Source organism: Muscardinus avellanarius (genome assembly GCF_963383645.1).
Source record: "Muscardinus avellanarius genome assembly, chromosome: 3".
Classification (NCBI taxonomy): domain Eukaryota; kingdom Metazoa; phylum Chordata; class Mammalia; order Rodentia; family Gliridae; genus Muscardinus; species Muscardinus avellanarius.
Window position 1 is genome coordinate 76,103,053 of NC_137788.1, and position 26,190 is coordinate 76,129,242.

The 26,190-nt window shown below is 36.4% G+C and overlaps 1 protein-coding gene across 1 annotated transcript in view; it reads right to left on the reverse strand.

Annotated features, from left to right (window-relative positions):
- COL24A1 (collagen type XXIV alpha 1 chain) overlaps positions 1-26,190 on the reverse strand; it is a gene marked incomplete at both ends in the record, with an annotated part of 326,813 nt that overhangs the window by 104,955 nt on the left and 195,668 nt on the right. The window contains 8 exons of the mRNA XM_080692101.1: positions 2,992-3,045; positions 4,579-4,632; positions 11,715-11,759; positions 11,886-11,930; positions 12,207-12,260; positions 21,441-21,494; positions 24,895-24,948; positions 26,055-26,108. Coding sequence (XP_080548227.1) covers positions 2,992-3,045; positions 4,579-4,632; positions 11,715-11,759; positions 11,886-11,930; positions 12,207-12,260; positions 21,441-21,494; positions 24,895-24,948; positions 26,055-26,108 — 414 coding nt within the window. The remainder of the gene's footprint in view (positions 1-2,991; positions 3,046-4,578; positions 4,633-11,714; positions 11,760-11,885; positions 11,931-12,206; positions 12,261-21,440; positions 21,495-24,894; positions 24,949-26,054; positions 26,109-26,190) is intronic.

Consider the following 26,190-nt stretch of genomic DNA (forward strand, 5'->3'; position numbering starts at 1 on the left):
GTACATTCTTCACTGTTATAAAAGTCAGTATAGTGTAGTAGTTAAGAGAAAGGTCCCTAAAGCCAGACTGCCTGAGTTTCTGCTCTGCCTCAGAAATGATAGAAATTAATATCTCACTCTCAGATTAAAACTCTCTTTAAAGAGAACGCCAACTCTCTCTGGACTTTAGTCAAATAAAAACTTCTTTTAATCTCATAGATCTCCCCATTCCCTATTTCCCCCTATTTTTCAGTTCTTCTTGACTTTTTATTCCTTTCTTAGGCTAAATCAATAGTTGATTTTTTTTAAATCTCTGTGGCACTTCAGTTATACTAACTTTGGATTATCACTTTAAATCATCATTACTGCTTCTATTGCCAAACAAGTACTGCTGGGGAAAATTATACCATGAAAAGTGGCGTCATTACATGTTGAAAGCCTTAGAGCATTGGTTCTAGAAGTAGATTGCCCAGGTCAAATCAAAACTACTACATTACTACTAGCTATGGCTCTTGAGTAACTTATTTAATCATTTCACGCCTTAGTGTTCTCATCAAATGAGGATAATAATTCCATGGAGTTGTTGTGAAATTTAATAATTCAGCAAAACACATAAATACTACGAGCCACATAAAAGTACTCCATAACTGTTAAGTAGTATTATCATCATCATTACTAGTATAATGCAAATTCAGGCTCCTACCTCAGTCTGACTTTTAGTGAAGTGTGTTTCATCTTTTACTTGTCTTTGGACATTTTCCTCTTCCATCATTTTCAACTACTGTTCTAAACTACCATATTTTTCTAAAGTCAACTATTTAACCCCTAATCTTGATCACAACAGAATTGTTTACCTGCTCTCTTAAAGAAAGTTCAACCTTTATGGAGTGCTGTCTCGCCTTTCTTTGGGTACAGAGGATGTTGCACAGTATAGGCTAAAGGCACTCACTGAAGAGTCAGATCAAAGCAGACTCTGCTACTTGTTAGCCATTGACCCTGGGCAGAGCACCAGATACGACCTTACCTTCCTAGTAGTCCTCTTCTCAGGACTCAGGAAAAGGTATGGCCATCCATCACGTCACACAGCCCAGGGATTGGGAATAATTTTTGACTTAACTTTCTTCCTTACTGTACAAATTCCACAAGTATGAAACTTCTGCAGAATTTCTATAACAGATATTTATATGCCTACTGCTTTAGTTCATTTCTTTCCTACTTCAGTGCAACTGCCTTTTAGTAGGTACACCTGTCTACTTGTCTCCTCAGATACATCTTTTATCTACCAGCTAGAATGATCTTCCTAAAATGCAAATCTGATTTTGTCACTTCCCTGTATAATGACTTACTATAGCTTCTAAAATAGAAAATTTAAGCTTCTTAGAAGAGTACACAAAACTTTTCATGCTTTTCCTGTAACTGTATTACTACTCGTTGCTTTGACTTTGAGCACCAGTGAATCCATACTGCTTCCTTTGAAGGTTCTTGCTCACACTATTGCCTTTTTCTGGAATTCCCTTGTCATTATTTCTTCTTATCATATAGCTAACTCCTCCTCCTCCCTAAAATGCAGGTGGTTATCCACCATCACATACCTAAGCCTTATTTCCCCTTCCCTAGGTGGATTTAAGTGCCCATTTCTATGTTCCTATAGTGCCATGTCAATATCTATATCATTGGGGCTAACACATTGCAACATGATGATTGTTTATTTCACTATCCTCTGAAATATATTACAAACCCCCAGAGGAGTCAGCAACCTTATCTTAGTCACCCTTGTATCTCCACCAGAAAAACAGTGCACAGTCAGAAGACACAGCACATTCAAGGAATGAGAAATAGATCAACACACCTGGAGGACACGGGGAGAAGAAAACGTTTTACTGGGAATGTGGCTGAACAGGTCTGAACAAGTTAGACTATGCAGAATATTATTTATCATGTTAAGAAACTGGTATTTTTATCTTGAAAATGCTGGGAACTCTTGAAAAATTTGAAGGAGATGAATGATATAGAAATGATAAGCTGGCTGATGGAATGTTGGGAGCTGGAGGAGACATGGCAAGACAGAAAGACGAGAGTGCTGGCAACAGGGGTGAAGAGAAGCGTATATTTAAGAGATAATGAGGGCTTAGAAAAGATGACTCATTGGAGAGGATGAGGTAGGAGTGAGTAGTCTAGGATTACTCTCAGTTTGGGACTACGGGCCATAAGGGATAGCTTTCATTGGGATGGAAGTGAAAAGAAAAATAGGAAAGTGGTGGGTTCAGTTTAGATATTTTTGAATTTGAGATGCTTAGATATTTTAGATTATTATTAGATTATTTAGATTATTATTAGATTTAGATGTTTGTGGGATCTCTACAAAATTCAGTAACTTCTAAGAAGAGAAACACAAATTACAGCTACCAAGATAATATTGACAATTAAAGTCACTATGATAATAGTACCATTAAGCCTAGGAAATGAAAGGGCGGCTTCCTATGAAGACTAATAAAGGCGAATGAGGAGGTAAAGTAGAGCATTGAGTGAAAGGGGTTTCACAGAAGCCAGGGAGGAGAGGCAGGCAGGAGGGAAAACTGTTTATTTAGTACTAAAGTTGACAATAGAAATAAAGTAGTTGGATTTTATTAAAAATTAAAACAAATATGGCTTATTATTCCAAAATACATAGTAAGTAGGTTTACTTCAAAATCCTTACTTGTAAAGGAGATATACCATCTTTGAATGAAAAGCTATCAAGTCAACTCTGAATTACTGAAGAGAAAGCTTTATTTACTTTTTGTTCTGTCATTTCAATGTGCTCATTGCTAAAGGGGAACGTTATACATATGGAATCAAGTTCATACGATTATCATTCTTGCTCTTAATGGACTTTTAGGTTGTCTTTTCTGAATACTAAAGAAGACAGTATAAAATTATTCTTCATAATGTATATTTAATATATTAATTTACCTTAGAGGCTTACAAAAAGTATTGAGTATCAATGAACAAGAAAGAGCCAGAAAAAATTACCTCAATTCCTATTTCCCCAGGAGGTCCAGCATCACCTTGCAGTCCTCGTGGTCCCTAGGTTAAAATAAATTTTAAGATATAAGAATCGAAATTACTCTATTTCAACACACGCACTATGGAATATTATGTTAATATGGAATTAATACTATATAAAATATATTATAAAGCTATTGATATGTGATCATATTCTCTATATAACAAAATTATATCTTTGGTTGATTCATCTGTGTTACTTTTAGAATGTTAAGCTATTTTTGGATTCAAAAGAGAAGAAAGGAGTATATTTCATTATTTTATTTCATAATTCACTGATTCATTCAAAAAATATTTATCAAGCACCTATAAAGTATCAAATACTATGCTAAGGACTTTCACAAACCATCTTATTTAATGGGTCTGATAATCATATACCAACTTAATATTCCTGGAAAATATGTGGTATGCAGGTGAGCATTTTAAAAGAAGCAAATATATGATATTTTTACTATCTTCATAATTTTACCTTTCCCAGAATATCATATAATTAGAATCACACAGTATGTAGTAGCTTTTCATATTGGTTTTCTTAATGTGTTTAGGTTCCTCTATGAATTTTGTGGCTTGATAGCTATTTCCTTTTATTGCTGAATAATATCCCATTGCATGGGTGAATCAGTTTGTTTATCCATTTGTTTCTTGAAGATCATTGCCCTAGTCCTCTCAGGCTGCTGTAACAAGATACTATAAGCTGAAAGCTTATAAACAACAGGCATTCATTTTTCAGAAGTTAAGTGTGTAAAAGAAAAAATGAACATAGTTTGGTATGAATACTCTTTTATTGTTAGAATTTTCCACTTGCTACTATCTAAATAAATTACAAAAAGGCCACCAGTAAACCTTCATGTCAACTGATGATAAAATCAACCCATTGGTTTGAAAGGCTATATTGTATTATGAGTCTTAAAAGTATATTACAGCATCTTACATCTGACATGATGAAACAGAAGGGTAACTTCATTAGTAATAAAGAGTAAGCTCTGACTAGATCTTTCCTTTTTATAATTCATCTTCCATGGAAACTCTGTAATTGACTCATATTTGTGAAATTATGAAGTTAAGTTTTTGTATTATTGATGTAACAGCATTTTTATGATGTCTGTGCATTTTCATCAATCAGATAAAAAGGTTAGCTCCTCTGCGTGGTCTTTTATTATTCAGTTGGCCTCATAAATGTGATTGTGTGCATGTGGGGGGCACTGTAATACTTTTAGGAAGAGAAAGCCATTCACAAAGAAAATTACTGAGATTCAATAAAACAAAGTTTTCTTGGTTGAAAATAAAATTTTGCAGAGTTTTAACAGTTCCAGAGAAATAATACCAAATTTGACTACATGACACCAGAGAGACATTAACATCTATATGACAACATAGTCATTCTATATAGTATGGTATTAATATTACAAAGTACTCCTGGTATTGATTAGTCTATGGTATATATGATAAATGCTGCTTCCTAAAATATATTAGTCACAGCACAGAAGAACAATAACATAAAGGTAAGTGGATATTATGAAAAAAACACAATTAGAAAAGTATAAATAAACTTACTGGTTCTCCTGCAAGTCCCCTGTCTCCTGTGCTGCCAGGAGGTCCCTGTAAACCCTGGACAAATAAACACAAAACTTGTATTAAAAGTAGTGTTTGAGGATATTTTAGTTAGTTTCTTTACTGTAGCTTTCTTTATGGGTCCTTTTCTATATCTTTCTGTATATATATTTTTTAAATTTGTAGTAAAATACACATGACATAAAATTCATCATTTTAACTAATTTTAATTATACAGTTTTGCAACATTAAGTACATTCACATCACTGAACAACCATCACCACCATCCATTTCGAGAACTTTCCCATCTTCTCCAAACAAAACCGTGTACTCATAAAACACAAATTCCCCATAACTTCCTCTATTCTCTGGTAACCACCATTCTACTTTCTGAAGTAGAATGAATTTGATTATTTTAGGTACCTCATATACTTAGATCATATACCTGTCTTTTTGTGTTTGATTTATTTCACTTACTATTATGTCTTCAAGGTTCATCTTTATGGTATGTGTTAAAAATTTTAAGGCTGAGACTTCCAGGAAGATGGCGACTGAGAAAAGCAGCGTTTATGAGTCCTGCTAAGACTCGATCTCTATTGCCACAAAATCAGCACTTTTCATAGCCAGAAAACACTATCAGTAGAGAAATAAAAAATGTAAACACAAGGGGCAGAGAAAAAGAAGACTAGAGCCACCAGAGACCAGACAAGAAAACAGCCCACATTGCAGAGCTGCACCAACGCCATTATGCCTCACAGCACCAGGCCAGAGAGGAAAGGTAAACAAGGAGCTGAAGTGAGCAGCTTTGGATCATTCCGGTGTAATTCAGCAGTTCTTTCAGTGCAAAGAACATCTAAAACTCCCAGTGGCCAAGCTCATCATGCCTTCCAGGGACTCAGAATGGAGCTCAAACCAGAAGAGAAATATGCCAGCCTATTGTCTGAGGGAGTGGCAGTGGCGCCATTTGCCAGCAGCGGTGGCAAGTTCACCACACCCGCGACAGCTCCAGATCAGTGCGCAAAATAACCATAAGTGAAATAACAGCCCCTACAGAAGAAATCCCAGCACTGCACCCCCAGGGACTTGCGCAGCTTTGATAATCTCCCTGGGTCTGAGATTTTGCAGTCCAACCCAGTAAAGGAGTAGTGGTGGCAAAAATATCACACCCTAGTCACAGCTCCCTGTGGGAAAAACCCAGTTCAAAACCCCCATGGTCTCATGCAGCCTCGATTAACTCCCTGGATCTGAGACTTTAATAAAACCCAGTAAAGGAGTAGTGGCAGCTGAGATTACCACAAACTCGAGATCCAGAGCACCCTAAGTGAAGTCGTGGTGATCCAGGGAAGAACCCAGAGAAGGCACAAACTTCTGAAATCATGGGAAAGAGGAACAACAATAGAGCAATGAATGCCCACAACCCCATAATATCAGAACCTGATAACAGAAATTCAGAGATCTCCAGAAGATCAAATCAGAAATATAACTGTAGAAATAATACAGGACTTTCGAAAAGAATTTAGAGAGAGTCTAAAAGAAATAAAGGATGCAATCATTGAAGTAAAGGCATCAATTCAAACTATAAACAATCTATTAGACCACATGGAGAATAGAATCTCACTCCTAGAAGATGATCAGTCCAAAATTGAACGCATAATTTATAACTTAAAAAAAAATCCAACAGCAGGAATCTGACATTGAAGAAATAATGGGCCCATTTTAAGAGAGCTAACCTAAGAATAATCGGAATAGAGGAGGGAAAAGAAGGTGAAACCAAAGGGATCAATATTATCTTCAAAGAAATAGTAGCAGAAAATTTTCCAAACATATAGCAAGAGGTCAATATGCAGGTCCAGGAAACATAGAACTTCCTTTAGATAGGATCAGAGAAAAGGTTCTCCATGCCACATAACTGTCAAAATGACCAATGTAGTTTGTTGAAGAGATCTGTACTCCCAGGTATTATAGCACTATTCCCAATACCCAAGATATGGAATCAAACTAATTGTCTGTCAGGGGATGAATGGATAAATAGAATGTGGTATATACACAAAGGGAATATTATTCCATCATAAAATATTAAATTTCTGTCACTTGAGGCCACATGGGGGGAACTAGACGAGATTATGTTAAGTGGAACAGATCAGGAATAGAAAGACAAATACCCTTTGTGCTCATTGTGTGGGAGCTTGAAAAGTGAATCCCATAGAAGTGGAGAATAGAATAGTGGTTATCAGAAGCTGGGAAGAGTTGGGAGGGTAAAAGGAAGATTGAGACAGGTTGGGTAACAGGTACAGCGATGGAGTTGGATAGAAGGAATAACATCTACTGTTCTGTAGCATAGTAGGGTAACTATGGTTGACAATATTTATTTGCATATTTCAAAATAATTAGTAGGGAAGATTTTGAATATTCCCCAACCCAAAATAATGTTTGAGGTGATGCACATGTCAATTATTTTGATTTGATTATTCCCATTGTATATGTGTATTGAAAATCATACTATACCTCATAAGTATGTACGATCATGCCTCAATTAAAAGTTTAAAAATCTAAAAAAGATATTAAAAATTCTTAGCACTACATAATCTTCTATGTTACAATCATGGTTGTTCTGTTCAGTTTCTATGATTAGAGATAGGGGAATATGTAAATTATGGATTTCTATTGTACTAAAGCCCTGATCTAGAGTCGGCCGTGGCGGCGCACGCTTGTAATCCCTGCGCTTGGGAGGCTGAGGCAGGAGGATCGCACAGGTTCGAAGCCAGCTGCAGCTACTTAGTGAGGCTCTCAGCAACTTGGTGAGACCCTGTTTCCAAATAAAATAGAAAAGAGGTCTGGGAGTATAGACCGGAGGTAGAAAGCCCCTGGGTTCCACCCCCAGTACCTCCAAAAAAAAAAAAAAAATCCCTGATTTAGTCTTTAAAAAAATCCTATTTTCTTCATTCACTTCAGGCTCCTAAATTAACAGACAGAATCAATATAAGTGATCCCTTTGTGCCTGATATACAAACTGAACTTTAAATAATGCCCACCCAATTTTTTGATTGTTTTTGGATATAATATCAAATTTTATATATGTATATGCATATATATATATATATAGTGTGTGTGTGTGTGTGTGTGTGTGTGTGTATGTGTGTGTGTTTTATTGGGAATTGAACTCAGAGGCATTCTACCTCTATTTTAATTCTTATTTTGGAACAGGGTTCCACTCAGTAGCAGAGGGCCTTGCTAGTTGCTGAGGCTGGCCTCTAACCTGCAGTTCTCTTGTCTCAGCCTCCCACATATTGATGGTCCATAAATACTGATTCACAAAGCTAAGAAGTGATTTAAATATTCTCTACTTATTTTTGCTGGGGACAAAAAGGGCCAAATAAAAATTCTCTTTGAGGCTTTTCAATGATACTAATAATATGTGACTTACAGTACAACTCCTTGCTCTGTGACTTCAACTCAGTGACTGTGAGAACGATGGCAGGATATAGCGTTATTTACTGAAAGCCATGCCAAGCACACTAGGATAAATATTACTTTTTAGAAGGACAGAAGACACTCCGTTTTAAAGACAGGGAGCCTGAGGTACAGAGAGATTAGAAAATAATACAAAAATCAAAACAGCTAGCACTTGATAGAATCAGGATTCTACCTCTGAGGTGTCTGATGCTGATATAATGATTAATGCCATGCAGGCCAATAACAAGAGAGAAAAATGTTTCCTTCTCATCAGAAATATTGGAAGCCAAAAGAAATGGCAAAAATACAATAGATAAAACAAAATTCTCAAAATTATTCAATGATAACATAAGACACTAAACAACAATACGAAGCAGGATGCAAAAAAACAAATTTTAAAATGATGGACCTAAATAAAAAGCATTTTCACTATATGAAATGAAAATGGACCAGACACTGTAATGAAAAGGCAGAGATTTCTGTGTTCCATCCTTAGTAACCGGCCCCCTCCACACACACATGGTAGACATTGCCAGAATAAAAATGTAAGAGCCAGATATAATATGCTCCATTTAAATGTCACGGCACAGAAAGCTTGAAAGTAAATTAATGAAAAAAACATACCATGTAAACAGCAAGCACAGGAAGGCTAGAGAGATTATGTAATATTGGATAAAATACATTTAAAAATAATACTACCAGTAGGAAAAATATTATCAGAGTAAAATAGGAATATTTCTTAATGAAACAGGACAGATGATTAGAAAGACATAACAATCCTAATGTGTATGCACTTAGAATTTCAAAAACAAAGCAAAATTTGACAGAAGTAAAGAAAATAGAGAAAAATAGAAACAGAGAGGTTTTTTATACCCTTAATCAATTGATACACTATTTAGATTAAAAATCAGTAATGTATGAATTCTTACAGTTTTTTTAATATGGTTTTGAAAGCCAAAAAGGAATAACTCAGGCCGTATCATTTTAATGTCACAATAGATTGTGACCTTTCTTTCTGATTTTCCCTTTGAGTTGATCTATATGTATATGGGAGGAAAGTGTAGGAAATGGTGTTGGTCCACAGGCAAAATACTTTCACTGGATACCTGCACTGCAAAGAGTACTCTATATGTTGTTGGTTTTCATTTAATATTGACTTTAGAGTTGTGACAATATAGAGGATGGGGCTCAGTTGTATAATGTATTTAGCATGTACAGACCTTAGGTTTAATCACCAGCATAAAAAATTGGGCAGTTGTTTAGAGATGGAAGAGGTTTTTAGAGATCTGATCAGACTATTTTCCAGGTGAAGAAAATATGATCCAGAGGGCCAATTTAACCAGGTTTAATAGGTGTGTGTGTGTGTGTGTGTGTGTGTGTGTGTGTGTGTGTGTGTGTTACTAGAGATTGAACCCAGGGGAATTCTACCTCTGAGCTACATCCTCAGCTTTATTTTATTTTTTAATTTCAAAACAGGCTCTAAGTTGCTGAGATTGGCAGTTTCCCAAGTCTTGGCATTACAAGCATGTGCCATCATGCCCAGTTCAGGTTACATAGCTTTTATTTTTATTTATTTATTTTTTTGTGGTGCTGGAGATTGAACCCAGGTACCTCTGAGCTACACGCCCAGCCTGATTTTTATTCTTTTTTTTTTTTAATTTGAAACAGGGTCACACTAAGTTATTAAGGGCCTCACTAAGTAGCTGAGGCTAGCTGTGAACCCAGATCCTTCTGTCTCAGCCTCCCAACTACTAGGATTACAAACATGCATCATCAAGCCCAGCTAGGTTATATAGTTTTTAGGAGTCTGAAAGACAAAGGCCAACCTGACCTCCAATCTATCATTCCGTTCTAGACCACCGCTTCCTATTGATAGTGTGTGGAGGACTGAAGACACTGGGATTACTCTGAAGAACAAATGACTCATTAGAGCTGATCTGGGCTTCTTGATTTTTTCTTGCTTCCCCAAGATCTCAGTTCAATAAAGGAGAAAGAGATAATATAGATATAGAGTCTAGCAAATCTCAATAACTCTTGTAAAAAAAATTTATTTTTTTTGCAGGTCTGGGGATGAAACCCAGGGGCATTCAACCTCCAAGCTACACCCCCTGACCTGTTTTTTATTCTTTATTTTGAAACAGGGCTCACTAAATTGCAGAGGGCCTAACTAAGTAGCTGAGGCTGTCCGCGAACCCTGATCCTCCGGTCTCCGCCTCTTGAATGCTGGGATTACAAGCGTGCACCATTAGGCTTGGTGTAAACTTATGATTTAATGTTCAACTCATGTTATCCATGAAGCTAACTCTACTCTTCCAGAAGTCTTGGAGACTTGTACACTGTAAACTAAGGTTATAAAACAATGCTGGAATCTTTTATTGATTGAAGGAGTCAAACACCAAACATTGCATTTATCCAAGCTGAAAATGAAAAGGTAAAATGCTAAAGAGGGTCAACAGTGTTAAAAGTGCATCATGAGAGGAGTGGACGTGTGCTTCAAATTTCTCCACTCACTGCAACACACAGCCTTGAAAAGAGTAAAGCCAAGTGGTCTCAGTCTACACAAACACCATTTACCTTGACATGATAAAAACCCAAATGACGGATGTTATTTGGGTAAGACTTTAATTAATAATATCACGCCAAGTACAAGTTCATTCCCTAGAAAGCCATCTTTTTTTCTTTTTCTGTTCTCCGTCTCTGGTCTTTGAGGTTTGGCCAGTCAAATATCATGCTATTGTGATGAAGAACAGGCAGGGGGCAGCAGATTTCAAAGAGGACCAAGTCGATGCAGTGACATGAGTCACTACAGCTAAAACACGTTTACCTGATCCCTCATCTGCGATGTAGCCATATTATCTAAGTTCAAAACTTTAAACTATACACATATTAAATTCCACTAAAATCTATGATTATGAATGAAAGTAGTTAAAATATATATTTCATCCTATGTACACACACACACACACACACACACACACACATATATATATGTAACATCTTATGTGGATGTGTTTATGTATGCACCTGTGGACCTGTATTCTTTAAACATCTGTTTTCCTTTCCTAGTGATGATAATTACAGAACTTGTGCTTCTCGGGGGAAACCTATAAAATGCCAGTAAGATGGTGATCATAGGAAAATATCTAGAATCACGAAACTCATAGAACAGAGGAACAGCAAAGCAGGATGGCACACGCAGTTCCACATGCCAAAGTTAAAAGGGCATGTTTGTTGAGTTGAAAGAAAACTAAACAAGAGGCCTCTAAGAAGTTTCTTACATTGGCTTTATCATGACTTAGGATATTTTATATTGCGCCATTTTATTTTTTAAATGGGTTTTTAAAGAAAAACGACTTTATGATAGCTACAGAGAAGCAAAAGTCTCAGTTACCACCACCAGTTTATAAGTAGGTACAACAAAGTCCCAAGATGGCTGAGCAATTGGCACAGATAAAATAATAACATAAGGATCAAAGGAGAAAAAAACTTTTGAATGCTCTCAGCCTAGAAGACTGAATAGTAGCCAATTGTTTTGCCAGGGGATAAAGCAGATGATAATTTTGAAATGTATTCATATATTAAAACAACCTTGTATACTGTAAATATATACAACAAAATCATTATTTAAATATAATCCCCCAAAGCAGACAAGAATTTTTCACAGCATGATTATTTTTATGACTCACTGGTTTCCCTTGAACTCCTCTCTCTCCAGGGTTTCCAGTCTTTCCCTATACAAGAAAAAAAAAAAAATCTTAGGTCAAGTGTCCCCCTCCCAAAATAACAAGAAAAGGAACCAAGAAAAATAGGAAAGATTTAAAATGTCCATACTTAATATGAAGCATGTAAGTACTTACAGTAAGACCATGAGGCCCTCTTTTTCCTTGATTTCCTTTTTCACCCTAACAAAGTATCAATATCAGGTAAATCAGTGAGAATTTGAATTATGGTCTTATACATGCTAGCACACATTCACAAACACAAATAAGGCACCAAGTATACAGTGCAATATTGAAAAGAAAATATTTGCGTGTAGTTAAAAAAAAACTTTGTTTTATAGTTAAGCTAAGAAAATGTCCAACTACAATTTTGTAAGGAAATACATCATTTTTTAAACGGGCAGCATATATGGGCTCAGTGTGACTTAACTGCATATGAAAGGAGGAATCTGGGGTTACCTTGACACCTTGCACGCCTTGTTCCCCTGGCAGGCCATCTGGTCCTCTTGGTCCCTAGAGGTGGAAAAATAACTGATAACTGGTTGCTAATCCAAAATGTTACTTTTTCTTTTCTTTTTTTTTTTTTTTTTTTTTTTTTTTTTACTGCTTTGTGCTTGCAGAGGAAGAAACTGGGCTTTTTACTCCTGCTTATTTGTATACCTGGCCCCAGAGAAGAACAGAGCTAGGTTTATGGCTGATCTCTTTCCATGGGTGAACCAAGCCAGTGTTTTTTAGATTTTAGACTAAATAGCCAGCTAAATGACTACAAAAGTAGCTGATAACAGTTACTGAGGTGGCTATAAAATAAGTTCTTTGTTTGGATATTTTGTTCATTTTATCGGTTACTGAACAGTCAGCCAGGATTTATTCTAAAAATTCCTAATTAACTTAAAAATGTCTGGCTTGTATGTTGAAACAGTCTTTTCAAATTTCATATTTTGAAATAGTGCTTTTCTCTCCACATGATTAGAAAATGAGTCCTGATGGCATTGTATCTGTTATGCATCTGTTGGACAATTATTATTGGAAGATGGCAGCGGTACAGAGAGGGAAGAGAAAAGCTGTTGAAGATATTCTTGTAACTTCAAAAGTTCTCAGTAGTCACTCAATAATTAGTTGCAATGAGGAGCTAACAACAAAATTCCTCCTCTAATGTGATAAGTTATCCTCCTTGTCTAAATTATAACTTTCTCTGGAAGATCTTCAGAGTTCCTTTTAAAGTACTTGATTCAATTCTACAGCCTCTAACCGAACATCTACTGTAGAAAAGAGACTATATGAAGTGTGATGGAAATAGATAATCGTGAGAAGATTTCTTCAGCATGAATCTTAGAGAATGAAAGTGTAAATTATATAAGTGACTGTAATATATGGAGAGAGAGGTATGTCAAGGGCCAAAGGGAGAAGAGACCGAGAGAAGAAAGAGAGGAGGGAGGGAGAGGAGAAGAGAGAAAGGGAGGGGGAAGAAAGAGAGAGAGACCTTGACGTGTTTGAATGGGAATGAAGATACTTTGGCAACTGGAGGCCAGGTTCTCATGAACTTATTCAAAACAGAAAGATTTCTAGTTAGAAGGACAATAGGAAAAATGGCTAGGCATAAAAGAAGGTACTTTGAGAATGAAAATGTGTTTGGTCAGGCTAAGAATTATATATAAAGAAATATTAAGAAATATGTGTGGAAAGGAAGGCTGGGATTTAAAAGTTTAAGGGGTTGAAGTTTACAGTTAAATCAGTTGGCAATAGGGAACCACAGAAGATTTCCATATAAAACACTGCTACAAATCTACCAGTACAGCCTGATGATTCGAGGGGTCTCCTAGGCTTTAGCACCTTCCCGGTCTCTTATATGCCCTCTGACATCAGCTTGGGTTTAGCTGCATATTACTGAAAGCTGTGCCATTCCTTCGCATGGGCACATTCATGGACTTTGAGAGAACTGTACCCTGTGAGGACGCACTAGTCCTTACACCTCCAGGATCTCCGTCCCTACAACTGCTCAGTCGGTATTCAGGGTGCTCCAGAGTCAGTCCAACTTCCTTCCTGTTCTGTTTTCCAGTAAAAGACCATCATTTTGTGTGTGTGTGTGTGGTGCTGGGGATTGAACCTAGGGCCTTGTGCAAGCACTCAGCCTCTGAGCCATATCCCCAGCTCTTCTGAATTACCATGTCATTGTCTAAAACCTCAAAAGTCAAATTGAGTAGTATAGAGTCAATGGAATAGACCAGTAATTTTCAAAATGTGTTATTCATTCAACTAACATTCGCTAAACCTTTGCTACAAGCCCGACATTGTTTTAGGCCTAGTGGACACAGTAGGGAGAAGAGATAAATCCCTGCATTTGTAAACATGATAAAGTATAAAATGAAAATAAATAGTTAAATTTAATGAAGAAAAAGAAATGAGGTTTCAGGACTAGAGAATATCCAAGGCGGGGGGCACTGACATAGACAGGGAGGTCTGAAAACCTCTGTAACGTGACATGTGGCTAGACACCCAAAGGAGGTGAGACTGCAAGGTGTGCAGGTAACTTGGAAAAACTCATTCTGGCAGGAGAAATGACAAGTGTGAAGGTCCTGAGGCGGGGGCACACTTCAAATATTCAACAGTTAAGCAACTGAAGATGAGAAAAGAACAGTGATTAAAGGATGACTGAAGTTTTTTTAAGTGTTACAGTCTCCAAGAATTTTGCTCTAATAATAGCCTTCATCTTAAAATTTCAGCAGTCCGTATTGATCCTTTTTTTTTTTTTTTTGGTGGTACTGGGGATGGAACCCAGAGGGCATTCTACTTCCAAGCTACACTCCCAGCCCCCCTTTTTTTATTCTTTATTTTGAAACAGGGTCTCGCTGAGTTGCAGAGGACCTCACTAAGTGGCTGAGGCTGTCCCTGAACCACGATCCTCCTGTCTCAGCCTCCCAAATGCTGGGATTACAAGTGTGCACCACCACGCCTGGCTTGATTCTTTTTCTCTCTTCCCTTCTTCGTTCCTTCCTCCCTACCTCTTACCTCTCTTTTACTAGGGATTAAACCTAGGGACATCCTACCTTTGAACTATATTCCCAGGCACTTTTTAAAGTTTTTATTTTGAAGCAAGGTCTTGATAAGTTGCTGAGGGCCTTGCTGTATTGCTGAGGCTGGCGTCAAACCTGCCATCCTCTGGTCTCAGTCTCCCAAGTACTAGGAATATGGCTGTGCACCACCACATCCAATTTCCTTTGGCACTTTCAATGCCTTGTTTTCCTCTTTATGCCGTGTAAAAGGCACTGCTAAATTTTGGGGAGTAACAAAAGAAGACAGCTGAGTTTGAAAAGGAATGAGTAATCAAATTCTAAAGTACTGCAGAAAACAAAAATCTAAATTGAAAATGAGTTCTCTGGCAATTGAGCGCTTAAGAATGCCACTGCAATCTGATATTTTTATATGTTTCTGGGATATTTTGTTACTGAGTAACTATGATAACAGCACTAAGAGAAAAACAAATTAGAAATGTAAGTTTGTTTGGGGTAGAGAAAGAGGAAAGATGGGACACATAGGGTTCAACTCTAGAGCATTCTCCAATGCCAGTGATAGAAGTTCTTCTACGTTTCATTGGTGGTAGATATTAGGATAAAGCCTCAAAACTGCCCCAGAGGCTTAGTTGTAAATTCAGAATTAAAAAAGCACTGTCTGAGACAGGAGGGTTGTGCAGGTTCGAAGCCAGCCTCAGCTACTTAAGGTGAGGCCCTTTGCAACTCAGTGAGACCCTGTTTCAAAATAAAGAATAAAAAAATAGGGCTGGGGTTGTCACTCAGAGGTAGAATGCTCCTGGGTTCCATCCCCAGTACTGGAAAAAATAAAAAAGTACTGTCTGGATCAAAGACAATAAACAAGTTTCATGTCTTGGATAAAATCAGATTTAGTGGATGCCTAGATACATATATAAAAAATGCTGCATTTGGCTGGAAGAAAGTCTCATAATTAAGTGTTAGTTTCTTGTCCTGGCATAGAAGTTACCTACTGCCATGGTGGTCAAAACTCTTTTTCAGAAGAAACTGAAGTCTAAAGATGTCAAGTTAATTGCCTGATTCAAAATGTTCAAAGACTTTAAATAACTGTGCTTAAGTGTGTAGAGTTTTTCAGATGTTAAAAAAAAAGTAAAGGCTAATTTTATTAGCAAGTGATCAGGCTAGAATAGAGGACCTGCAATTTAGCAGAAATTTACATAATTATATTAAACATTCTCAAGGAAAATGTTGACTGCTATTATACTTGAAAGGAACTCTTTACACCCTAAATAAATAAAAAGGAACTCTTTCCAAAATGAATCCTCATTTTACAATTTCTTACATAAAAACACTGTTACTTAAAAATACTTTCACATTTACTATTCTAGTTAATAAGCCAAAAGTACACAAGGAATGAAGAAAGAGAAGTTTCTGTGCTGGCAGTGATAAAGATAACCACATTTAATTAAAACAAAGGTCTAAGCTACATTAACTAAAGGACATAAAGGCTAAGGTTGCTAGTTAAGAGTTCAAGGCTGGCAGGACTCTGGAAAAGGCTGGTACTCTCCCTGCTTGAGGCAAGAGTATGCTAATGAACCAGAAGCCTAGCTTCATCAGCAACTGCAGGTTTCACTCTGACACTGGTTGTAGAAGTTATCAACAATAGTTAGTTTACAAAACAAGGGTTAGGACAGACTCTAGAAATGAGACAAATAACATTATAATGGGTACCTAACTTGGCATGATGTTTTAAAAAAATGACTGCTTGAAAATATCTCCGCTATCTCATGAATATTCTCTTTGAAAAAATATGCTCACTAAAGAGAAAATGTGATCTTTTCTTTATCTTCTTAAGAATGTTAAGGTTGGCTACATCGAGTGAGCTATTCGCGGTTTCATAAAACTAAAACGTCTGATAGCTCAGCTACTTAAACTAAGCACGTTACATAATGTAACAGCTAGTGGAAAGGTAGCTAAACTTCATGAATGATTGATTTGATCCCAAATGCATTAGATGATAAGACACAGGATCATTACTTAATATAAATGCTAAAATTAAAAGAAAACCCCCTCATGATTGAAGCATTAACTTGCCATTCAAACCATTTATTTAAGAAGACTTTTATGAGAACTCCAAGCCCATTTCTATGACTCCTGTAATAAATTATAATGGGCTAAGTATCTAGGAATGAAGGAAACAGCTCTTATTCACAGAACAAATGTCTCTGTAACTTGGACTCATATTTATATTTTCTTCTAATCATATCTGTCTACCTTTATTTTTTATTTTTTATAACTTTTAATTGGTGCATTGTAGTCATACATCTTAATGGGATAGAAGACTTGTGTCTACCTCTATATGACCCTTCTGTTACTTTGAAATAACTCACATGCCTAACTAATGACCCAGCAGTCTTTTCTGGCTCTTGATTTACACAGCTGGAACCAAATGTTCCATTATATAAAATCAGAATTATCAGTAATTTAGGGGAAAAGAGTCTTGTTATAAACATTATTTCAGAAGAAACCACAGAGGAAGTTTTGCCGTGTCACTTGGGCGCTCCCGATAACACCTAGCACGGAATCAAGATGCAGATGTGCTTATGATTGCTTTGCTCTGTATGGTACATACTTCCTTGAAGGGGCCAAAATTCAGAATACTTATAATCATATCCATATTATTTCTTCCATAGAAAACCTTAAAATGGTACATATATTTATTATCATATTAACTCTCCATTCAAATCTTAAGCAGCATAGTTAGAATAACGAAGTTACTCAGCTGTCTGCTACTATACCAACTTTCTAAAAAAAGAATACAAAAATTTAAAGATGCATTATGATCAAAGGTCCAAACCTGAGTAAGTGAGAAGGTAAGATTAACTTTGCCCTGTGTGTCATCTCTCCTGTCTGGACAGTTGGACAGAGAGCTATGTACTGAAGAGCTAACCAAGGGTTGGTTGCCCAGGCCCTGGAAGTCAACTATGCACACCATGGACAACAGCTGAGGTAATGCCGATTCCCAGTGATCCAAAAAGCCATACCACTAGTTTTCTTGTATTAGAGCATAGAATCTACTAGCTTATATTGTCTACAGAAAATATACAATTTTGTGCATTAGACTAACTAGCTCTGGCATATTAAATCATTTTAATTTATTCAACTATTGTTCAGTTAAACCCAACAGGTACATACAAAGCTTAGAGTGTGTAAGATAAGTTAAACCTAAAATTTATGCCCTCTTTTCCATCTAAGAGTCTATAAGAATGGCAGGATTAGCAACCTTTACAAAACATGTTGGAAAAACCATGATATTAATCTGTTTTAGGTTGTTTCTTGAGACAGCAGGACATTGTGGCTTGCTTGGGTTTTTCCTATCCTCTGGGAAAATGTCAAAATTGCATAATACTTCAAAAGCCACTCACCATATGTCATGAAACTATGAAATCTGTGTGGTCTAGATCTAAGGGATAGTTAACACTGAGTCCTCCATGGTCCTAGCAAACTGTTGGGCAAACTGTAGGAGATCAGCAAATGTTAGATAGATATTTGATGCTGTTAGACAGGCAGGAGGGAAACAAAAAGGAGGCAGAAGCCTGGAGAGGGGTCCCCCCATTCAACATGTTCATTTGACCATTTCATAACAATAGACAGCAGACACAGACGAGGACGGGCACATAAGCATAACGATAGTCCTCTGTACGGCTGCAGTGCAAAGGTGCTAGAGCTGAGTTTCCTCCAGCCATGGTGACATGCGTACCACAGAGACTACAGATGTGCTGCACAGACTGACTCCCTCAGCCTTTGCGGTGGCGGGGCGAGGGTGGGCACAAAATGCCCGGCCAGATGCCTTTTCCATTTACTTCAGTGGACAGGAAAAGTTTTCTTACTTTTTGTGAACAACAAGACATTAGGAAGGATAGGTGTAGAAGACGAGGATCATAGCCATGGTGGAAGACGGATTGAAGAGGGGAGAGAGGAGAAACAGAAAGACCATGATCATGGGTTTCTGTTTATTTGTTTTTCTGAACTGGGAATTGAACCCAGGGACATTCTACCTCTGAAATACCCTCTAAGCACATTTTTTTTTTTATTCTTTATTTTGAGACAGGGTCCTTTTAAATTGCGGAGGGCCTCGCTAAGTAACTGAGGCTGTCTTAAAACCACAATCCTGTCTCAGCCTCTCAAGTACTGAGATTAAGTGTGCACCATCACACCTGGCTGGGTCTTCAGTTTTAGTTTTTTGTTGTTGTTACTGTTTTTTGTATTCCCAAGGATTCACTCCCTAAAATACTCTCTTGGTAAGAAGATCTTCCTCTTCTCCCAAATAAAGAACTTATTTCTCAACAAAGTTTTCTTGTTTAGAAACTACGGGGTAAAAATTTTTTAAATGGCCGGGCGTGGTGTCGCACGCTCGTAATCCCCGGGCTTAGGAGGCGGAGACAGGAGGATCGCGCAGGTTCGAAGCCAGCCGCGCTGGCTTAAGAAACCCTGTTTCCAAATAAAAATATAAAAATAGGTCTGGGAGTGTAGCCCTGAGGTAGAAGGGTTTCCAGGAACCCCAGTACTGCCAAAAAAAAAAAAAAATTAAATTATGAAGTGCCATTTTGGGATTGAATCAGTAAAATGCATTTGGAAGATAAGAGGGAAATAGAGCCTTGACAATATGGGAGTTGAGAACAAAGTGCCAAATCAGGAAAGTAATAATCAACATAGGAATTATGGTGAGGTTATAAAACTGCAGAATGAATGAACTGTCCTATGATTCATGATGCAGCACGGTGGTTCAGCACGCACCATGACTAGTTACATGCTTCTGCCTGGATAGTCGATAAGGCCTAAATTCCTTTATTAACAAAAGGCACAATAGATATTTCTACTTTTTTTCACCTGTCACAAAACTGTTAGAACTTTCCCATTATGAATTGTATAATGTAAATACATATGTTCAAGTTGACTAAGTACTGAATGTTGGCAGAGTATACACCACTAAATGACAGTTTGAGCAAAATCATCTATCATCATTCTTACTTTATTTTAAATCATATTTAGGCTGAAAAAGATGTAACCAGCAGGGTAATTTATAGGAGAAAAATTGTTTTTCAGGAAAGAAATGACAGTAAGACAAATTTATTTTCTTTGTTCAAGCTTAACTAAAACATCAGATATAACACTTATTTATTTTTTCTTTGAGGTACTAAGGATTGAACCCAGGGCCTCATGCTTGCTAGGTAAGCCCTCTGCTACTGAGCTACATCTCCAGGGCTCCAAATCACTTTTTAAAATAATTTTTATTCTGAGACAGAGTCTTACTAAATTGCACAGGCTGGCCTTGAATTTGTGGTCTGCCCACTCAGCCTCACATACATCTGGGATTAAAGGACAGCACCACCATGTCCCACTAAAGTTATTTCTTTTTCTGTGTGTGTGTGTTTCTGTGTGTGTGTGTGTGTGTGTGTGTGTGTGTGTGTGTGTGCACGCGCGCCTGCCTTTGTTTTTCTGGGGATTGAATCCAGAAATATTCTACCCCCAGCCCTATTTTTAAATATTTTTTTATTTGGAACAGGGTATTACTAAGTTGCTGAGAACCTCTCTAAATTACAGAGACTTCCTTTGAACCTGAGATCCTCCTGTCTCAGCCTCCCAAGTACTGGGATTACAGGCATGCACCATTATGCCCACCCCGAAAATTGTTTTTTCAAACTGGGAATTCATAAAACTCTTTTCTCCTTTGATAACTTTAAAATTGCAGAGGATTTTTTGTTGTTTTTTATATACTTTAAAAAAATCTTTGTTAGTTAAAGGACATGATTTTAGAATTTTAAGATATTGTCATCACTGGCTTTAAATTTTAAATCAAGTTAAGGTCAAGGCATGAGATATAATTTTGAAAGCCTACCTATTCAGATTAATTAAGGAGAAAATACTTCCTAATATCCCTATGGTATCACACAAGCACAGGCTTTGTAGTAAGACATACTAAAATTTGAATGCTGGTTTTGACACTTTTCAGTGTGTTTACGTGCCATATGCTTAACTTAAACTCTTATATCTGTGGCTTCCTTAGCTACAATATCTGTGATATAATATCTAAACTTTTTAGGGTGGTTTAGTGTATTAAATGAGATAATGCGTGTAAAAATGCCTGCCCTGTGGCAGGCATACAAATAATGGTGGATCTTATTTTTTAAGGGTTTAATGTTTACGAGATAACTTGAAAAGAAAGATTTTTTCATTTAATTCTGTGTGAATAATTATTAGAAAGCCATGACTATAACTCTTCTGATTTATCATTTATAATCTTTTATTCATCCTATAGGTCTTCATTCTATTTCTCATTGCTTAGTTTGTCCTGATGTTACTTTTCATTGCCACATAAACCTGTGGTGACCATAAAAATAACTCATCTAGAAATGTTCACATTTACATTTCTCCCCAAAGGATAGATAGAATTAGAAATTGGAAATAAGGAAAAAATTTCTATATGAGGCTGTGATGTAAGTAAAATTTTAAATTCACAAGTATGGTTCTATAATTACAAACGGCTATGCATCTTATTTCAATTAGTGTAGGCAGTTCATCGAATATGATGAAAACAAGGAAAAACGAACAATAGCAAAGCACAATTCTAGGAGATCTGGAGCTATTTTTTAAACACTCATCATGAGGCAGTTTCTTTTAGGTTAACTACTTTCATCACATTACTTACTCTTTGTCCTTTAGGACCTTGGCTGCCAGGTGGTCCTCTTGCTCCCACTTGACCCTACATGTTGTAAATTTAAAAATCGGTTGTTACATTCAGAGGATTGTGTTCAGAATAGTAATCATCAACTTTTTGATGTATGATGTGATTCACCTGAGGAATTTTTCAAATAAAATTATTTATCTACTTAAAATATGCTTCAGTTGTCAAATACTACACCTTCCTACCTTGATAGTCTGCTTTTGAAATATATTCGACTACTTGAAGAAATGTCATTTCTACGTGTTTCTACTCTGAACAAATGATAGCAAGTTTTGACTATTCGCTGACCATGCATAGCATACTCGGGAAGGAGATATTCACTTGACTAGTTAGATCAGTCTCATCTTCTGGGTCTATCCAAGAAGCAATGAATATTATTGAAAGGTTTCTTTACCATTACTATAGACACTTATGATAGTCCTATTACATAAAAATAGATTGTTTTTCCTGAAACCATGAAAACTTTTACAAGACGTTCCAAATTAGCATGGTTCAAGTCCAAGCCTGCAATGGAGATTAAGTTGCTATTCATTAAGTCAATTATAATGAACTATTTTTAGACCTTTTAGTCTTCAATAAACATTTAAATGGAAAATAAAATTTATCTGTGAACATCAGGTAATGTTCTGAATGTTAGCAACTCAAATTTACTTATTTTAATACTTTATTGGCACATACATCATAGTGAGGTTCAAAGTGATACAGGTCTATCTGCACACAGATCTCGGTGTGTCCTTTTGGATCCCACCCTGCTACCCACCACTCTCCACAGCTCTTAATGTGGTTATTAGTGATACCTTCATATATGAACATAGCATTATTTGAATTGTTTCCTTCATTAATTCTTCTGTTTCCCCTCTCCACATCCTCTTCCTATCTCCTTCCATTATCATTATTTTCATTATTATTATTATTTATTATTTTTTTATTTTTATTTTTATTTTTGGTGGTACTGGGGGTGGAACCCAGAGGCTTTCTACCTCTGGGCTATACTCCCAGACCTTTTTTAATATTTTATTTGGAAACAGGGTCTCACTAAGTTGCTGAGAGCCTCACTAAGTAGCTGAGGCTGGCTTTGAACCTGTGCGATCCTCCTGTCTCAGCCTCCCAAGTGCTGGGATTACAAGCGTGCGCCACTACGCACGGCTTATTATTATTATTTTTAAATATGGAACACTTCACAAATTTGTGTGTCATCCTTGCGCAGGGGCCATGCTAATCTTCTCTGTATCCTTCCAGTTTTAGTATATGTGCTGCCATAAGCGAGCACCTTCTTCCATTATTTTACTGGTCTCTCTCCTCAACTATCTAAAGTCTCTTTTGTTTCTTATTTTCTCTCTGGCTTCCCCATATGAGAGAAAACCTTTGGCCCTTGACTGTCTGAGACTTGCTAAATAATTTTACTTAGCATAATATTTTCTACTTCCACCCATTTTCTGCAAATGACTTAATTTTGTTCTTTCTGGCTGAGTGAACTCTCTTGCAAATGTGCTGCATCTTCATTATCCTTTCATCTGTTGACAGACACCTAGCTTCCTTCCCTAACTGGGAGACTGTGAATTGTGCAGCTATAAGCATGGCTGTGCATGTGTCCCTACAGTATTCTGATTTAATTCTTTTTGTGTGTGTGTGGTACTGGGGTTCCTGGAAACCTTCTGCTCTGGGATACACTCCCAGACCTATTTTATAAATTTTTAAATTTGGAAACAGAGTCTCCTAAGCCAGCGCAGCTGGCTTTGAACCTGCAAGATCCTCCTGTCTCCACCTCCCAAGCGCGGGGATTACAAGTGTGCGCCACCATACCCGGCTGATTTAATTCTTTTGGAAAGATACTGAGGAGTGGTACACCTAGGTCTTATGGTGTTTCTGTTCCTAGTCTTTTGAGGAACCTCCACACTGATCTCCATAGAGTTTGTACAAGTTTTCTGTCCCACCAACAGTTGTTCAAGAATTCCTATTTCTCCACATCCTCACCAGCATTTATTATTGTTTGTGTTCCTGATAACTGCCATTCTAAATGGAATCTATGGTTTTGATTAGCATTTTCCTGATTGTTAATGATGTTGAATATTTTCTTTTTTTTTTGAGAAGTGTCTATTCAGTTCAATTACCCATTTTTGGATTGGGTTATGTTTTTTAATGCTCAGTTTCTTTAAGTTCTTTATATATTCTAGATATATCAGAGCATAGCTGTTAAAGCTTTTATGTATTCTGTAGCTCCCTCTTCAGACTCTCGATTGTTTCCTTTGCTGTGCAGGAGCTTTTCAAGTGGATACCATCTCATTTATTGATTCTCTGTTTTATTTCCTGAGCTTTGGGGGTCTTTTTGAGGAAGTCTCTACCAGTGCCCCTAGGTTAGAGAGTTGGTCCTACCTTTTCTTCTAGTAATTGCCAAGTTTCTGTTATAATTTCTAAGTCTGTGATCCATCTTGAGTTAACTTTTGTGCAGGATGAGAGATTGGGGTTTGTTTGTTTGTTTATTTATTTATTTATTTATTTATTTATTTTATGTGAGTGAAGAAATTGGCAGCTGCGACCCAGACCAATTCATCTTCACCCTTAATTGAATCCAGGGAAATTATACCTTTGATATATACTTCCAGCCTTTAATTTATTTTTAAAATTGTGAAACAGGGTCTTGCTAAGATGCTGAGGGTCTCACTAAATTGCTGAGGCTGGCCTCAAACCTGTAATACTCCTGGTCTCAGTCTCCCAGGTACTGGGATAACAGGATGCACCACTGTGCCTAGCTTAAACCAGTCTTTTTAATTTCAGAAGCCAGTTACATCTCTGAACATATGAGAAAATATGTCTTATTTTTACAACAGAGGCATCAGACATCTTATTATAAACCATTTCTGATAATTGAAAAGTTCTGCTCAGGGAATCCCAAAGATATCATTTTTACATTTATGCTCACAATAACTGTTAAATTTGGATAAACAAAATTTATCTTTTTTTTGGGAAAAATTCACTACCTTTCTTTAAAAAAATATATGAAATGTTTATAAAACTCATTTTGTTCAACACAGGTATATTTTCTATTAATTTTAACTGGCTGAGAATATTTGAAGGTTTATAAGAAAAATATGTTGAAACTTATGCCTGTGAATTGCTAATCCATTTGATTTCACCTCTAACCCTGAATACTGTCCTTATAGATTGTTATTCGAAAGAAAGTTTGCATGTTTTTTACTTTAAGTTGCAGAACTGAAATTGGTTACAATGCCAAATAGTGGTAAAGAAATGCAAGAGACCACGATATATTCCAGACGGTTTTGTATAGTCTAGGAGAGTGGCAGTCACCACTAATTTACATAATTGTATTTACATAAATCAAGAAAGAGCATAACAAAATTGATGAATTACATTAAAAGAGACATTCTAAAAGGGATCATAAAATCTATTCTGTACTTACAGGTAATCCCAATGGACCTATGGGTCCTGGAACCCCAGGAGAACCTGGATATCCCTATGATTTAAATAAAACATGATTAAATAAAATATGAAAGATATTTAAAACTCCTTTACAAAAATTAATTATTTTCATTGAGGACTAACTAGCAAATTATAATAGTAACAAAAGGGATACTTTGAAAAGATCTTCCTCTCCTATTGAAGATATGAGGCCATAGGAAGTGTTGTGAAGAAAGACCAGAGAAATCACAAACATATTAATAAAGGCTATATATCTATTTATTAGAAGGAATTTTTTATAGAAAAGAAAACTAAACTGCTTTGTTGGTCACATACGATAGTCTATTGAAAAAAGAATAATCATTTTATCTTTCTATAAGTTATCTTGTACATCGATATCTGTTATATACATATACATATAATATACATATGCATATGCATATGCATATACATATACATATACATATCTTTTCCAGAGAGGTCAGAGAATTCTATGAAGCAGAAATGTGAATGTGTACAAATATTTTAGCCTGTCAAATTTTAGAAGTCTATACACTTTCTTGTATTAATGTTGATTCTGAGAATGCCTTAGGAGGTAATGAGTCCTGAAATGATTAGTCTTACAAGTTTCACAGCTAAAAGCAACTGGAGATAACTAAAACAAACAAACAAAAGAACTTACAGATTTTCTGATAAATTACATAATAAAATTAAAAAATGCAACATAAAGATAGAGTCTGTCAGTTGGCTGTTACTATCTTAAAGAAACAAGAGAGTAAGATGAATTCTGGGTTCTGATCTCATGACCCAAACTCATGGAACAGGAAAGGATGACATATACCATGTAACTATAAGCTATAGAAGAAGGAGAATTAGAATTAAAATTTCTTCTTAATCCATTTTAGCTAATTTATCATGGCTTAATTATTCTTCCAAAACAACAGACTCATTTGACTAAGCCACCTCATTTGCATGTATTTTAGTGCCTTAGTGACATATGGCATTCTGGGAGATAAACCAGCTTCAGCAAAAATTCTAATGGAAATTTATTATAAAGTACCATTTTTTCACTTAAATTTCAGTCTAGGCAATTCTACCTCTTAAATGTCTCAACTTTATTATGTTCTTTGAAACATATTTTTCAAATCACTGAGCTCTTACCATAACACCCTTTTCCCCCTGGGGACCAACTGGGCCTGGACTTCCGCGCTCTCCCTTTTAAAACAACAGAGAAAAAGTCGTAATATTGAGTCATGTTAATTAGCCATGATTGAGCTAAGGATAGTAAGGAAAACTG